At 44.4% G+C, this 18237-nt stretch overlaps 1 protein-coding gene across 1 annotated transcript in view; it reads right to left on the bottom strand.

The window, feature by feature from the left end:
• Window positions 1-16349, bottom strand: part of stxbp1b (syntaxin binding protein 1b) — a 130968-nt gene extending 114619 nt beyond the window's left edge. Inside the window, exon 1 of the mRNA XM_054734596.2 lies at window positions 16226-16349. Coding sequence (XP_054590571.1) covers window positions 16226-16262 — 37 coding nt within the window. The 5' untranslated portion in view covers window positions 16263-16349. The remainder of the gene's footprint in view (window positions 1-16225) is intronic.
• Window positions 16350-18237: the final 1888 nt, after the last annotated feature.

Here is an 18237-nt window from a genome sequence, read left to right as displayed (position 1 = left end):
TCTGCAAATGTGATTAATCCAACATGGCTGCCACCTGATGACATCATAATATGCAAATTACGTGAGTGAATTTGTTCCTATCACAAAATTTGGCTCATGCTGAAGATTTTTCTAATTTACAATATTCCTCTATCCCTAACCAGATTTAAGCTACAAGCTCTTTAAATAGTGATGTAAAAATTTAATATTTTACTGAAAAAACTATGGGGCCTGCAGGGTTAATTTCTGCTGCTAACAATGTAATGGTGGCATGTCTATTACGTACAGGTTGGCAATAATCCAGTTTAAATCATCTTCAAAGGTAGAAGCGTTTGAATTATATACTACAACAGCTTGCCGTACTTCCGACTCCTGTGTGTGGAGCAGTGTTGCCAGATGTACGATAATTATCGTATGTGTACCATAATTTTGGGCTCTGTACGATGTACGATCAATAGTTTCAAAAATCCTCAAATGTACGATAATTTCACATTGCATCTAGTAACACCGTGTTTTGCTGTGGCATTCCCAAGTCAATTACATAATTTTAAACTGTTCTGAATTCAGATTTCACCTCAGTGCTTACAGGCTTATGCTATTGTGTCTATTACAAAAACTGACTCTGGATCTGTACAATAAATAGCCCAATCACATCGATAGGGCCTACTCTCGCGAGAAACTGTAAGGTTATATAAAACACCTTCTTTGTTATATTATATTGGAGTGAGAAGTAGTTTATAGAATGTTATTATCAAATTTATAATGTACGATTATTTGTACTGAAAAACGATAATTTAGGCCTCTCTGGACAATATTGTGGGATTTTGGATCTGGCAACACTGGTGTGGAGCAGACTTGTAGCAGTTTTATTAATGTTGATGCTTGTGACTCGTGTCTGCAGCGGTTCTGATCCACAGCGCTGCAGTATGCAGAATAAACAGGACGGTGGGGACTTTTCATTTGCTTGTAGAGTTTAGTCTGTCTTAGTTTTACCATCATCAAATATTTTTCTGTGCGCCACTTGATCGCGAGACTGCTACCCGTTAGCTTTAGCATTAGCCAATGTGCGTGTAGCTGCACGTTTGATCCCAAACTTTGGACCGGTTCTGCCTTTGTGCCTTTGCTGGTTCCTGTATTTTCCTGCACTGCATCCAGATGACCACACTGTGCGCCAGTAAAAAGCATTTTTCTTACATGTAACTTACTTTTGTTCAATAAAGTTCTGGGGAAAATAGTAATTTAAAGATGTTGCACCAGTGCTACGTTTAAAAGTAGACAGACACGCACAGACAGTTACAGCCCTGCTCTGATATGGAGGAGCCTCAGGGAAAATCAGGACGTCAAAAGCACCAGCCATAGATATGTACCAACTAGCGAGAAAAGCAACTTTTGATCTTTGTCTGCAGCGGTTTTAGTGCTTTTCGGTGCACCGCTGCTGATACAGCGCCCTGTAGTGGAGCAACGCTGCAACTGCAGTTAAAATAACATCCATATAGCTGGGGGCAGAGTGAAATCAGGCTGTGGCGGCACAAAAGTAGCTGAAGGCGGCCGCCACGCAAATTTGAATGCAGGAAAATCCCTGCTTTATTTCGAACAGTTTTATCCTATTTTGATCTTGTATGTTGTTATCAGGCTGCAAAGTGGCACAGTGGTTAGAGCTGTTGCCTTGCAGCAAGGAGGTTCTGGGTTCGCTTCCCGGCCTGGGATCTTTCTGCATGGAGTTTGCATGTTCTCCCTGCGTATGCGTCGGTTCTCTCCGGGTTCTCCGGCTTCCTCCCACAGTCCAAAAACATGACTGTTAGGTTAATTGGTCTGTCTTAATTGTCCTTAGGTGTGTGTGTATGTGTACATGGTTGTTTGTCCTGTGTGTGTCTGTGTTGCCCTGCGATGGACTGGCTCTCTGTCCAGGGTGTACCCCGCCTGATTGCCCGTTGACCGCTGGAGATAGGCACCAGCCCCCCGCGACCCTACGTGGACAAGCGGGTTCAGAAAATGGATGGATGGGTGTTTTTATCTTATCTGTTATAGCATTGGAAATTTAAATTCCCCATTGTCTGCAGCCATCATGATGTCACTGGAAACTTTAAGCAAAGCTGTTTCTGTTAAATGCTTTTTATGAAAACCAGACTGGAATTTATGAAAACTGTTGCGTAATTCCAGAAAAGTCATCAGCTGTTCTGCCACAACCTTTTCCAATATTTTAGAGATAAAGGGTAAATTAGAAATGGGTCTGTAATTTTTAGGCTGAGATGAGTCCAAACTTGTTTTGTTTTTAAGGAAGGGTTCAATAACTGCATGTTTGAAAACAGATGGTACAGAGCCAGATTGTAGGGATAAATTAATAAAATCTACAAAGCATGGGCCAATTTGGTCAAACATCCTGATTAACAAGGTAGTATTGTCAACAAACTGTTCCCTCCTCAAGGTCCTTCTGTGCCAAGCCTGCCTACTTATCTAGGCCAGACTGGACTGTTATAAGAGTGACTGTTTCAGCTTGTATGAGTTAATCATTCGTGAAGTAATAATAATGTCTTCATTAATCTGTGCTTAAATCAATAAGGTTGACTGATCTGTGCTTGAATTACTGAAATGAAATGAATTATTACATTGAGTGATTTATATATGAATCAGTAATGTTTGACATGACAAGGCAATCATCACCTACACTCAGAGACAAGGTTCACTAGATAGATGAATTAAAGTTAAGTTAAACTCATGACACATAGACATTTCTTTACCCCAAATCAGAGCATCCGGTATCTCAAAGAAGGCGTGATGTTCTGAGGTTCTTGGTAATATTCCTTAACATGGCACGTTCCGATTGGACAAGAATTCATAATATGAGAATATTAAAACAGAGCTCACGAGACGGTGAGTCAGTTCTAGAGAAAGCTACGTAACGGCCATCCGGAGCGAAACCTCTTTAACCCAGAGCATTTTTGACAAGCTGTCAAAACCCTGCTAAAAGCTGCCTACCGCTGACTGAGCAAACGGTTCATGCAGAACAAAGCTGATTAGGGCTGCAACAACGAATCGATAAATTCGATGAAAATCGATTATTAAAAGCGTTGGCAACAAATTGCGTCATCGATTCGTTGTGTCGCACAACTCTTCCCAAAGCCCCCCCACCCCGCCCGCCCGCCGTTGCACGCAGACCGGACCGGAGCAAGCCAGATCAGCGCGAGGGAGAGCCGGCAGGTGTTTGGAAAAGGAACATGGCAGAAGCAGCGAGACCCAAAAAAGTTAAAACTTCTAAAGTTTGGGGGGGGGATCTTCCCGTGGACTCGCGCTGCTGCGAACCGGTTCCGCCGTCACATTCCTGCAGAAACTGGTTGATTTGATCACACCGGGCCAGACCACTAGCATGTGGTTTTACAACTACAATGTCCTCAGAAGCGAAAACGCTTTTAAAAGGGAGGGAGGAGTCCTAACTGTTGCTGCAGGCGTGTTGTGTGAGAGTGCAGTTATATACTGGTTAATATATTTTTGGGTTCAGTTGCTTTCATGTGGCCTAATGTGAGTCTATTTGGGATCATTGGAATGATCAGCAGCATTTCTTGATGTGACTTTATGGCAGTTGCCCAGGGCATCATCACAAGGAGGATGGCATTCATTTACTTTTGTTTTATTTGGTATATAAACACATGTGGACACATTGCAAAAGATTATGACTGTAATTAAATCAACAAGCAGCAAGCTTGCTCTTTCAGCTGATGTCTGGACCAGCATTGCCACTGAAGCGTACCTTGGAATTACATGTCACTACATCACAGAAGCCTGGGAAATGCAGTCAATCTGCCTCACCACCAAACCACTGCAGGACAGACACACTGCATCCAACATTGCAGAGTGGTTAGAGGAGGCAGTAACCCGATTTGACATTCCTCTCAACAAAATCATTGCTCTAGTGCATGATAATGGTGCCAATGTTGTGGCTGCAGCAAACATCCTGGAGGAGAAACATGGGTGGTCCTCTGTCAGTTGTACTGGCCATACCTTACAACTTGTGATAAACTCTGCTTTGAAGAATCAAGCGATCGATAAAGCTGTTAGGGCGGCAAGATGTCTGGTTGAACACTTAAAGAGAAGTGAGCTTGCCACCACAAAGCTTAAAGAAAAACAGAAACAAATGGCCACACCTGAACACAACCTAGTCCAAGATGTAAGCACACGGTGGAACAGCACATTTTATATGATCACCAGACTGCTTGAACAAAGGTGGCCTGTGACAGCAACACTGTCTGACAGCTCTGTCACACACAAGGACAAAAAGTATCTGGACCTGAAACCAGACCAGTGGAGCTTGCTTGAGGAGCTTTCGGAGGCTCTTAAGCCTTTTGAATGTGCCACTGTCTTTACGAGCGGGCAGACATACACCACTATATCTGCTATACCTCCACTGGTGAAGGGGCTGTTGAGGTCCACTCTGAGTGCAGATTTTCAGTCAGCTGCACTGCAGGCTTTCAAGCGTACGACTGTGGAGCAGCTGCAAGAGCGATGGAAGTTTGAAACAACTTTTTCAGACACTGCACCAAACACAGTGGTTCTCGCAGCAGCCCTTGACCCAAGGTTCAGGAGACTGAAGTTTCTGTCACCACAGGAAATCTTTGATGTCCAGGGCAAAATCCAAGCAATGGCATTTAAAGAGAGAAGGGAGGTGGATATGCAGCAGCAAAGCAGTAGCAGGACCACATCTACCAGTGATGCAGCTCCTAAATCAACATCAGGAACTCTTCTTGACTCACTCCTTGACTCTAATGGTGATGAAGACAGTCCAGGGCAAGTGGAAACTAGTGATGATGAGAATGTCCGAGTGAGGAATGAGGTCAACAGTTACTTTGGAGAGAAGAACCTTGCAAAAGAAGAAAGTCCATTGAAGTGGTGGAAAGAGAACCAAGACAGATAGCCCATGTTGGCCAGGCTGGCAAGGTCCTACTTGTCCATCCCAGGGACCTCAACTCCATCTGAGCGTCTGTTTTCTGCTGCTGGCAATATAGCCTCAAAGAAGCGAGCCAGTCTGAGTCAGGAGCATGTTGATATGCCTACATTTTTGCTTTGCAATGCAACTTATTTGAAGCTGTAAGACAATTTAGGTGATAGCATGTTGCTTTTCTGCTATTGAACTGTTTTCTAATAATGTTATGTGTTTAATAAAATGAAGAAAGGAGAGAAATAATGTTTCCATAACAGTTTTTTTAAATTTCCCCATGTAATCCGATTAATCGATTAATCGTGTTGAGACCCCATCCGATTCATCGATTATCCAAATAATCGTTTGTTGCAGCCCTAAAGCTGATATTGTTCCGACTCCCTAAGGGTCCTTCTAGACGCAAACGGTTTAATCTATCGGTTGTGACCCGGAAACATCTCTGGACTGGAGAGTCGGTGCTGCGGTTATTCTGCAAACCTCGGTGCCCCGAGGTTATCCAACCTTTCTGACCTCTGGATCCGCGAAGAGGGTCTTCCAAAGGGTGAGGTAGACACAGCATGAATCGCGTCAGATGTGGTTTTGATAAGAACAAACTTCATAGTTTAATGCAAACCAATTCTGTTCACACCCAGAACTCAGTTCTTCTAGATACGAAAGTTCTGATAACCTCACATTTACATATAGTCACCATACATCACAGTCCATCCACCTAGATCCATACATCACAGTAAATATTGGTTAACTTGTCATGTTTTTAATTGATAGGAAAATTAATTCTTACTTTTTATAAACCTGACTCTCTTCTTGAATTAATGTGGTGTTCAACAATCACTGAATAAACAAAGAATTCTGAATCTTCTGGTGAAACATTAAAGACCAATCAGACTGGATTTCCATATTTATATGGAAATTCACATCACATTGGTCAAAGTGTAGGGTAGTATATTAAGCTTTAAAAGCACCCAGATACATACAATAATTACCCTCTCTACATATATAATGGATTGATGCAGATCTGTGCATCATTCAGTAGATTTTTACTAAAGCTATTTATGATTTTATTTCCATAACAGAATAAACTCTGTATGGAACATACAGTCAATTCTACATAATAATTAAATAGAAATAAAATATGTGTTTGTTCAATTTATTATTTGAATTATCAGACCTCCAACTCAGTTTGTTTAAATGTGTATTTTGGCAACATCCGCCTTCTTAACTACAGTAATGTTATTCCAAAGACCTGCAGTGCTGTTAAGTTATCACAAGCCAACAGATCTTAAATAAATAAGTAGTTCTGCTCTTGAGCATCTGTTTTACAGGTTGTGTTTTTCCTCCATCTAGTGTTCACAAAGAGTAACTGCAACTTAAACTTAGTTTAACAGGAATAAACTTGTGAGTTAATGTGTGGAAGAGTTAGCGGTTGCTACAATAAAACAAGATCTACTTAAAGTAAAAAATGTACAACTACAAACATTAGCCAGCTTTTGTTGTAGTTCTTGTCAGAGCCGGATTTAGCCAGCCCTACAAAAGGGTGCAGGTAGAATATCGGGGGGGGGGGGGGGGGGGGGCGCGTTCTGGGAGATTATTTTTCGGGTGTCGCATACCCCCAAATACCTAAAATGCATAGAAAACTATCATCATTACGGTTCTTCTATCCATGTATCTATCTTTTCCTTTGATCCATTCCTTATACTACCCTCTGCATTTACCCGGGCTTGGGACACTGGCTTGTTCCCTATTGGGGCTGCATTCATCTCTCTCTCTCTCTCTCTCTCTCTCTCTCTCTCTCTCTCTCTCTCTCTCTCTCTCTCTCTCTCTCTCTCTCTCTCTCTCTCTCTCTCTCTCTCTCTCTCTCTCTCTCTCTCTCTCTCTCTCTCTCTCTCTCTCTCTCCCTCTCTCTCTCCCCTCTCTCTCTCTATCTTTTATTTTTTATGTTTTTTATCTTTTTTTGTCTTAAATATATTTTACCTAACTTATCTGTCTATCCTTCCATTTTTTATTTAATTTTTTATTTTACTTATATATTTTTTATTTCTTTTTTAGAATTGTTGTTGTTTTTATTTCTTTATGGCTTTTATCAGTCATTACAGCATCAGCCGTCCCCTTTTCTGTGCTAAAGTCCTGACAAATCCATCCATACCTAGGCCTGTTATGGCCTTCTCGTGAGCCAGAATGACTACATTTCTTTTTCTCTCGTGTAGCGTAGGACGGCGGATCGGGGTAAGAACACGAGACAAAGTGGAGAAAGAGCTCTCGCACGATGCTGCTGATATTCCCATCACAAGGGAGGTCACATACATGCGACGGAGCTGAGGAAAGGCATTCTTATACCCGTGTAGATATGTGCAAATGGTGGAGAGGTCTACAAACCCTTCACTGTTATCATCATCAGTCTTTTTGAATTCTTTCTTCAACATTATTTTTGCAACAAGAATCTCCTTGGAAAGTTTGTCACTTCCTGTCATTTTCTGCAGAGGACTTAACCTGTCAGGATCCAGAAGAGAGGGAGACTGAGGTTGAAGGCAGTTAACGGCTTTCATGAGATCGAGATTGCTTTTGGAGGATCTTGTCTCCTTCTCTACAAAGACTATGTCCAAAATGTTGAGAAGAGCTCTCTTCAGAGCCTGGCTAGGAGGGTGGAGTCTTCTGCGTGGCCCACAGTGGACATTACAACACTACCTGTTAGCAGTGAGCTTGTTTTTCTTTGTCTTTTAGCAGCTGGTGCAGGTGTGCTGGTTAATGTCTCACTTTCCTCCTCTCTCATCTGCTTCAAAGCCTGCAGAGATGCACTGATACTTCTGAAGCACAGCACAGGCAGCACAGACTTTGCAGACTTGAAGGAACCCAGAACTTTTAGGAGGAATTTTCCTATTTCAAAGAAATTGTGCCTCCTTAACATCATCAACAGTCCTGATGCCTCCGTACAGATATCAGCATCAGCAGCTCTGTCCTCTGTAACCTCTGACTGGATACTCATAATAGCATCCTGATTCTTCACAAGGCACTTGGTCCCATCATGGTGGCTTGTCCACCTGATCTCCAACAGTCGTTTCAGGGAGGAACGTCATAGTTCTGTGAAACATAATGACGGTGGAAAAGTGAGTGTAGAGATCCTGATAGACCAAGAAAGGTTTTTGCACATGGCTCTGCCTGCATTGCATGGACCACTGCCAAGTGCAGCTGGTGGTTGTAGCGGTGGATGTAGGGAACATCCTTCCCTACCTTCTTCTGCAGTAAGGCCTGAACCCCACCCCTGACCCACTCATGACAGAAGCTCCATCATAGCACTGACTGACCATTTCAGCTGCACTATAGCCTGAGTCAGAGAGATGCTCAAGAGTTTGGGTGGTAATAAAATCAGCATTTAACTGACTGAGGTCAAGCAGACCGATCAGGTGTTCCTTTGGAAAGCCGTTACAGACAAATCTAACCATGACTGACTGAGTCTCCACATCTGTCCCTAGTTCCATCACTTTTAATGCAAAACCAGCATAATCTGCTTGGTCATAATTATCTTTGATCTTTTTAATACCATTTTTTGCCAGTGTTGCAGTCATTTGTTTTGTATGTTGTGAGATGTGTATTTTGCATTTGTTGGGATGTGTTTGTTTATTTCATTAAATTTGGAGTCTTTGGCCAGTGTGTAGTCAACCATGTTTAAGAACAGTCCTGCAGAGAAGTCATCACCACTGGAGCTTTCCACACCAGTTCATTTACTGCTAGGAACTGAACTACTTCTCCAGTAGTTTTATGTAGTATCTGTTTGTCTCGATTTGTGTGGGACTTATTAAATTACCTATTGTTTCCCCTGTGGCCCCTCTTTGGGACACTTCAGACCAGCTTTTTCATTTTTTATGTGGCATTGACTTGATGCATGCTTTGTGGATCCCTTGTCCTTTTCCAGTACAGTTTCCAGTTATTAAATCCTTGTTTTGTGAAAGCCAAATCCCTATCATTGATCCCTCCAAACTTACGACATGGGAAACAAAGGCACACATCCAGCTTTACTGAATATTCCAGCCATGGTCTCTCACGATACCAGGTAGGGCAAAATGAGTGCATATTCTTCCCAAAATGGAGCTTGGGGAAATCAAGAGCGATGGGTTGGGACGGTGCGCTACCGTTCAGGCCTGTGTCATCCACAGCGACGGCTGGGTTGGTGGCGACGGGGACAGCAGGAGGGGCTGCGGTGCTTGTGCAACTGGTTATTCCAGTACTGCCCCGGACACGGGAAGGGGGGGTTGTGGCGAGTTGAGAAGCAGCACCCGACGAGCCGGCTTCTGCCACTAGTGCCTTAGCACTATTGCTCGGTTTAGAAACCAGAAACCTGCGCATGTCGACTCGGTTCACTTCAAAAACAAATGAAAGAAGAGAATGAGGCGAACTAAAACCTTGAGAAAGAGTAACCAAATAATTCCAGTGACCGATAGCAGAAGAAAACTTCAACCAGTGGCTGAGCTCAGATAACAATAGTGTGTCTCTGTTCTGCTGCTGACTGTCTGGGAGCGTGTGAAGCGAGTGACACGACAGAGAACCAAGTGCAGTGGCTGGCCACACCCTCCCTATGCATCTACCAATCAGCAGCTACTTTGAATGAGAGAGAGAGAGAGAGAGAGAGAGAGAGGGAGAGGGAGAGGGAGAGGGAGAGAGAGAGAGAGAGAGAGAGAGAGAGAGAGAGAGAGAGAGAGAGAGAGAGAGATAGAGAGAGAGGAGAGCACTCTGACCCTTTTTCATCAAATCTTTTGTAATTTGGGATTTCTACATGTCATTGCATTTGGGGGGGTCAGTCACTATTTTTAGGGGGGCATTGCCCCTCCTTGCCCATGCCTACATCCGGGCCCAGTTTTAGTCTTCTTTGAACCAATCCAGTTCCAACTGGCCTACCATCCCGGCTCCAAGAACACCAAAGCAGATTCTCTTTCTCACCAGTTTTCCCACACATCTCGTCCATCCACTCCCGATCCTATCCTTCCAGCTGAACATTTTTGGCACCACTCCACTGGCTTCTGGAAGAGGCTATCCGGCAAGCTCTCCCCAATGACCCAGCGCCACCCGAGGCACCACCTCACCGCTTCAGTGTCGGAAGGAGGCGCTTGCCTGGGGTCACTCCTCCAAATGGTCCAGCCATCCCGGGGCGTCACACACATTACAGTTTCTCCAACGGTCCCTCTGGTGGCCTACTATGGCTAGGGACATAAAGGAATACACCACCGCTTGTGCCCGCATTAAGACATCCAACCAATCCCCACCAACGAGCTTGTGCCTTTCCCGGTGCCCCAGCAGCCCTGTACTCCCCTGGGATTGGACTTCATCATGGGACTGGCCAAAGAAGATGGACTTGACACCATTCTAACCATCTCTGACTGCTTTTTCAAGGTCATTCACCTGGTGGCCCTGCTTGGTCTCCCCACTGCAAGGAGGACTGCCAAACTCCTCCTCGAACAATTTGTCCGGCTTTATGGGTTCCCCCAAGATGTCATCTGGGACAGAGGTCTGGCTCTCCACCATCCACCTTCGCTTACGGTGAGACTCCCAGAAGCTTGCACCCAAACTCTTGGGTCCCTACGTGGTCATCCGCCAAGTCAACCCTGTCGCCTATCAACTTTGCCTCCCGGCCTCCCTCAGGATCCACCCTGTGTTTCACGCCTGCCAGTTCAAACCACACGTGGCCTCCTCACTGACTCCTCCACCACCTTGGCCCCCGCCCCCTTGTTTTGTTGATGGTGATCCAGTGTATACGATTTGTTGCTCGATGCTCACCGCAGGTGTGGGGGCTGGCAGTACCTGATCAACTGGGAGGGTTATGGGCTGGAGAAACGCTCCAGTGAACCCACTAGTGCCATCTTGGATCTCTCATTCATTGAGGACTTCCTTGCTCGTCACCCCGGTCCGTCGGGAGCCGCCCCTGGAAGGGGGGTCCTGTCACATCCTCTCCATCTTCATTATCCACTCATGCCTGCACCCTAGAGCTTTATTCCCCATCATCCCCCTCTCACCGAAATTCCTCCAGTGGCATCACCGTCATCCATAAAAGTAGGAAGTACAAAACACAAACTCACTCAGTCATCGAATCAGGAATCTATGTCAGAGACTCAAGATGCCCAGCTCATCCTTCCAGCTTCCCAGCTCTTCATTTGAGCCTCCTCTGCTCTTCAGGCCTTTCGCCTTTATCCAAGTAAGTCAATCTCTTACTTATCGGAACAAAGCAGCATCCCCATTCACACTCAGGTTCAGCGTCATTTCTCCTAGATTAACTGCATGCTAGCAGCCCTCCAACCCTCATTTTTCCATGTCTGGGTTCTCTAACCATGCTACACTCTCACACTACTAACACTGGTTGTGTGAGAGTCCCACGATTGTGACAAAACTAGGACCGTCACAGCACCTGTCCCCCACTCTACTGTCTACTCCTTGTTCTTTTCCCTTTCTGATTCGTCATGCTGCTTCACTGCCACCTAGGATTGCCCGATTAGTGGTTGTTGTTAGCCTCAAGGGCAATCCGCTGGCTTCACTATAACTTGTAAGTTGCTTTGGACAAAAGCGTCTGCTAAATACATAAACATAAGGACAAATGAGGATGGACTAGTGGACAGTTATAGCTGCACTTCACAAACTTCACTCAACTTCGTGGTAAGTAAGATTTAACAACAGATCTTCTGGCAAAAAAAAATTCGTTTTGTGTTAAATATAGTTATAGTTATAGTTACGGGTTTTCCCGAACTTGCAATGACTTACACAAGCAGCTATAGGTAGTGGCTATGCGTTATCTAGCAGCTAGCAGATAGCAAATGTGGCTAGCCATATCCTTGTTCAGGCTTAAACAAAACATCCTTTAACTCAACCACAGGTGAACTGGGCGTGAGTTGCAGTGATGTGTTCCTTTGGACTGGTGCCGATGGTGCTGAAGCCTATTGAACCAGCTGTTGGTGAGCCATAGCAGACCACGTTAATCCAAACAATAATAATGCAGAAGAGATGTAATGAAGGCATGGATCTGTGGCCATGGCGGAAAATGCCGGAGCTGAAAGAAGCAGGATTTTACTGTTGTAGGGAGTGAAGAGAAACAACGTGATTGGTGGGATCTTTCATCCCTAATGGGAGCAAAAGTTTATTCAGGAATCAGAAGAGTCAGTCGCTGAGGTAAGTAATAGGGGTCGACTGATTTTTCAGTCGGCTGATGAATCGGGCCGATATTTAGCATTCTTTCATCATTGGCCGATAAGTCTCTTTAGTAAAGCCGATTTAAAGTCAGGCACCTCCGCGGGCAGCCCGCTGCTACTGGAAGCCGGTGAAGGACCCAATCCAAAACGAGTATTTACGTCAGACTAAAAGGTAAATGATAAATGACCCACACTTGTATAACGCCTCTCAGAGTAAGGACTCCAAAGCACTTTACACTACAGTGTATCATTCATCCATTCACACACACATTCACACACTGATGGGGATGAGCTACGATGTAGCCACAGCTGCCCTGGGGCGCACTGACAGAGGCAAGGCTACCGAGCACAGGCGCCACCGGTCCCTCTGACCACCACCAGCAGGCAAGGTGGGTTAAGTGTCTTGCCCAAGGACACAACAGCAGAATTATCTGTCCGGAGCCGGGATCGAACCTGCAAACTTCCGATTACTGGACAACTGCTAGGCTAGCTTGTCAGCTTTAGAGACCATCTGAAACTCTCAGCTGCTTTTAGCTCAACATGTTAGCTCCAGTTTTATAGATGACATTGTTTTCCTGTGTGGGAGTTGGAGAATTTCACTCTGCGTGTTAGAGAGGAGAGTCCTGCAGTGTCTGCACCCCCTCCTGGTGGGAGGAGCTTAAGAACGTCACACGCGCCTCCAGTTCTTACGTGGATGGCACGGTGAACAGAAACACAGAAAAAGATCTGTATATAAACGCAGCTCTTGTTTTTCTGTTTAGCGTGTAATCTGTGGTCAGAAACAGCACAGACGTGTTCTGAGTAAAGACTAGATTTAATTTGTACGTAAAATCTAACATCAGCAGTCAGTAACACTAGTGAATAGTGAGGGTTATTAATAGATGAGTGTTTCTCTAATAGTTCTCATATAGACAGGGTTGGGGGTAAACGATTATTTTTAAAACGATTATTCTGACGATTATTTTATCGAATAGTCGACTATTCTAATGACTATTTAGATGATTAATCTAGCGATTATTTTCTATTGCACAATTAATAAAAACCAAAAAATCTCAAATAAATTCCTCAAAAAAATTGATAAGTTGTTACTGTAAGAGAATAAACACTACAGGCCTTCCATTTTGTATAACACTGCTTTTATTGTGTTGGTTGGTTATGTTCTGGTGACGTGTAGAACTTGGGAGTGCAGGCTGCTGCCTGAGAGGTGGTTGGAGACGGAGTGTCTCCATGCTGCTTTGTTTTGGTCACTTATGGGCGTGAGGCGAGTGGTGTTACGACTCTTCCTGGGGAGTTTGGCTCGTGTGCAAAAAGGAAGGGACAATAATGTGGGATTTAAAAGTTAAAATGATGATCGGGTTTATTTACAACAACAAAAATCATAAATCTTTCCATCCACAGGTTGGGAATAATAAAACTAATTCTGCCCGTGGGGAATTAAAACAAAGTACAAATAAGTAGGGATGTCCCACTGGGCAAAGATTACTGGGTTCTGGACCAAAATTAGGATCTCCAAAGGTCCAAATGTCTGAAAGAAGCTCCTTTATGAAGGGAGAAACGCTCCCGGTGATGTTCTACATCTGCGGTAGAGACGAAGCAGCGCATCTGACCCCGAAAGTTGTTGTCCGTTGCCGGGAGACGAAGGCGGGCAAAACAGGAAAGGAATCTCGTAGCGGACGGACATTGTTCCAGGTCTTCGGTATTTGGCGGAGATGTTAGTGAAGGCGGAGAAGAGGGCGAACTAGAGGAAAAACTGGCAGATTCCTCCTCTATTTACAAACTCCTGGGGATGCAACAAGTGGGCGCGGTGCGTCGACTTCCGGATCTGACGTCGACAAATTTTTAGAATTGAGCCGTCGACGTCATCGAGGCTTCGCCACAGCTCTATATAGACTGTAATGTGCTGAGTTCTCCTCTGCTCTTTCTGCTACAGACTCAACTGAAGATGGATGCTCTACACAAACACTAACAGCTGTTTCTCATGTTTAGTTTCTGTCTGATGGCTCAACTAGAGTCACATCCAGCATGGCAGCAAGTCATGGAGCCAAACCAAGGAAAGGAGGTGTGATATCAGCAGGAGGCTGGTGAGCTGGGAGCTGAAGAAGGTAAAAACACAACCTGAAGGTTCCCCATCTCCAGGCTAACACACAAGCTACTGCTGAGCCAAGAGCACTAAAGGGTTAGTTAATACTGAAGCTGTTTTACATGAAGATGTTATGAAATAGTCCGTTAAAAAGACTGGATGTACTTTAGATGTTGCTATTATGTATTTTATATATTATAACATCAGTTATTTTTCTGTAGAATGTGTCTTTCTATTCTAAAGGTGCATTTACTTATACTTACATGTAAATGTGTACATCCCTATAAAACATCTGCTTAATAAATGCTCTGAAACATCAACTGATATTTCTGTTTCTGCCTGTTTTGTTTAGTTAACACTTGGTCAGTTTATTGGTATTTTTTATTAATCTTGTTATAATGTTTGATTTTACCACTGAGCACTGGTGAGTGGTTAAGTTCAGTGTTTAGGTTCAGAAATCTGGTGCATCCACAGCAGTTATTAGTGATAATTAAGCATTCTGATAAGGTGCCAAGCATCCAGATATCGGCCCAAAGATATCTGCAGTACTTATCGGCCGTCGGCTGACCACGACCACCTCATATCGGTATCGGCAACCGAAAACCAACATCGGTCGACCTCTAGTAAGTAACAAACGTATGTTTTTTCAGTGTTCCTGTTGCTAAGCAGCAGTCCATCTTCAGTGAGACAGACGCAGAGGGAGGAACCAACCCCCTGCAATCACCACCTCTAATCTGCTCCCAATCCTCTTACCCCCCCACTGCTGTTTCTGAGTCTTTCTGTGTCAGCAGCTGTGATGTCACCATCCATGTGCATACACACATTTACACACACACACACATGCAGGGTCACATCATGGCAGGTGATGACTTTAATGGTGTAGACAACAACCATAAAACATTAAGACAATACTGATTTATGGTCATTTTGTTCATCTTTGAAGTCAGAAGCTTAGGTAGGGTAAGCGATATGACTGACAGGAAGCCCCGCCCCCACTTGGGGCAGACTCTGTAAATATAGTGACTGTCTAAAACTTTAGAAAGTTGCAGGTTCCTTCCCTTAGTTTCCGAAGATAAATGTGTGTGTGTGTGTGTGTGTGTGTGTGTGTGTGTGTGTGTGTGTGTGTGTGTGTGTGTGTGTGTGTGTGTGTGTGTGTGTGTGTGTGTTAACCCTAACCTGTAATATCCAGGTGGTTGTAGAGGTATGGTGTGAGCTAACTGTTCCGACCACACTACCTGTGTATGGGTTAGGCATAGTGGAGCCAGTTAAATGAAAGGAAGTCAATGGAGTTCCATGCAAAAAATAAAAATATGCACGTGTGTGTGTGTGTGTGTGTGTGTGTGTGTGTGTGTGTGTGTGTGTGTGTGTGTGTGTGTGTGTGTGTGTGTGTGTGGTTGTACATTGAACTGATGTGAGTGGTGAAGCAGACTCCTCTGCCTCTCTGTCCTCAGGATGATGTCAGAACCGTTAATCCCCACAGACTGAGATTAAAGAGGCGGGATTACACCGACCAATCTACACGTTTATTCTCCTAACAGAATCCAGTCGGAGACAAAACAACAAACCACCAAACCAGATTAAATCACCTCTCTCTCTCTCTCTCTCTCTCTCTCTCTCTCTCTCTCTCTCTCTCTCTCTCTCTCTCTCTCTCTCTCTCTCTCTCTCTCTCTCTCTCTGTCTCTCTCTCACACTCTCTCTCTCTCTCTCTCTCTCTCTCTCTCTCTCTCACACACACACACACTCTCTCTCTCTCACACACACACACTCTCTCTCTCACACACACACACACACTCTCTCTCTCACACACACACACTCTCTCTCTCTCTCACACACACACACTCTCTCTCTCTCACACACACACACACTCTCTCTCTCTGTCTCTGTCTCTCTCTCTCTCTCTCTCTCTCTCTCTCTCTCTCTCTCTCTCTCTCTCTCTCTCTCTCTCTCTCTCTCTCTCTCTCCTACACGCACACACACACACCTGATGAGTCTAGTTACACATATTTCATACTGCTGTTACAGTATTTATAACTTCATGACAACTCCACATCAAATAAAACTCAAGTTTCTTACTTTCTCCAACGATAGCCTTCAGTCCCAGTTGCGGCATGATGCGTTGCAGCTTAAGCTCCGACGGTCAACTGAGCCGAACCCGACCTGCTGGAGCGTCTCAGGATCAGCACCACACTTCCTGTTTCAGGCAGTTTCAAAATAAAGGCTTTATTACATCATGGCAAATGGGTGGAATAACTTTAAGGGTTTAAAAATCACTGTTGATCTTTACGGAGACAAAATGGTGTGTTTTATTTTGTTTGGAAGGTGATCCCACTGTGGAAATCCTGGAGTGCCTTGCATCTTTTAGTTTCACCTGTTTGTTTGATTTCCCTCTTGTTATTTTAACATCATCCCAAGACCTTTTGGCACATCTACTTGTCTTTGTCTGCCTTTTACATTTGGACTCAGTCTCTGTGTACATAGTAAACACCAGGGATTCAGCATGTTCATTTCATGCTTTTATTTTGAAAACCAAACCAACTTTTCGATACTTTTAGATTCTTAATAGAGAATTGATATTTCAATCCAAAAGACAGTAGTGAATAAAAATAAAAATTCCTGAAATGGGAAAGGACCTGGCAGAAGATAGTGGCCGTCTGTTAGAGAGACCCAAAATCCTGATTTGGGTGACTTTGGGGTAATCATAAAAATATCATGAAATATACCACAATTCCCATTTTGATTTAACACGTGGGGGTGTACGCCCCTAAAAAATGTTGATTTTCTGAAGAAATTTTAAAAGTGACTGTCCAGCTGGCCAAAACGAAAAATGAGCAGGCCAATTAAAGAGGTATTTTACAATGTTTTTCACTGATTACGTCGTGTTGAACACCGCACTCGCAATCTCATTGGCCAGGACCAGAAATCACATGAGACCATCTCTCCATCTCACCGGTCCGAATCCCTTAAACCTGCTGAGTATTACCCAAGTTAGGAACTTCAAAGGACTTGTTTAAGCTGGTGATGGGAAGACTCGCCTAGACTCTACCAACATACGTCTGAGCGTTATACCCTTGTTCATCCATAAATGTCTTCCCTGAGTAGCCATTAGCAGTGAAGGAACTCCTACAGACACGCCCATTAACTGTGGATCTCCTCTTTTTGATTCTGACTCTTGTCACTGGTCTAGGTTAATTTCTTTTTTTTTTGTGTGTGTGTGTGCTGTCTGGTTGTGAAGCAAACAGAATTGATGTCTGAATGCTGGTGACAAGCCTTACAGATTTACTCTCAGGTGGAGCATCAAAGCTTCTGCTTTTAATGTCACGCCTGATACTTAAAACTTTATTTTTGTTGTTTTTGCATGCTTTGTAATTCCGACCAGACACGGAGACAGAGGTGAAAGAGAAAGGAGGAGATGGGGGTGGGGGTTCCCACAAAAATAAACTATCAATGATGAACAGAAGGAGAAAAAAAGAAAAGGGACACACAACAATACAACAGGAGCAAGCTATAACTGCATCAACCTGATGAGGAAATATAAAATCAGAATTGTTTTACTGAACAAATGATAATAAATCACAGTGCATTAAGTGCCAACCACAGCCTTAAGACATGTGTTGAAAATGACCAAGTCCATACTTATGAGAGCACCTTGTGAGCACCTGTGTGCGTACCCGCGCATGTATATGAAAGGTTTCTCTATAGGAGTGTCCAATAGAGAGTGTGAGGGGCCACAGATCTGCCCTCCAAAGATGTGTAGGACATGGAAGGAGGCCCAAATCTCAGAGATCCAGGAGATGCCCCAGAGCACAGGAACTCCAGGGAGACTGCAACCAGAAAAAGCCCCTGCCCCCCTCAAGAGGCACAGAGGATCGCCCCAGGGAACCACAACCAGCATCTGGTAGAGTCCCGGGGGAAATCAGCGGCAAGCCCAAAAGCCCGCCCGCAGCCTCCCACCCCCGAGCCGGCCGAGCCCGGAACCCAGCAACTCAGGACCCAGGGGCGACCAGCCCCACTGGGGACCCAACAGAGCCCAGGCACTCAGATCTCACCGGGCAGCCACCGGGATTGATCAGGCAGACGCCAAAAAT

The sequence above is a fragment of the Nothobranchius furzeri genome, chromosome 17 (assembly GCF_043380555.1).
Source record: "Nothobranchius furzeri strain GRZ-AD chromosome 17, NfurGRZ-RIMD1, whole genome shotgun sequence".
Lineage (NCBI taxonomy): Eukaryota > Metazoa > Chordata > Actinopteri > Cyprinodontiformes > Nothobranchiidae > Nothobranchius > Nothobranchius furzeri.
This window is presented reverse-complemented; position numbering and strand designations above follow the sequence as displayed.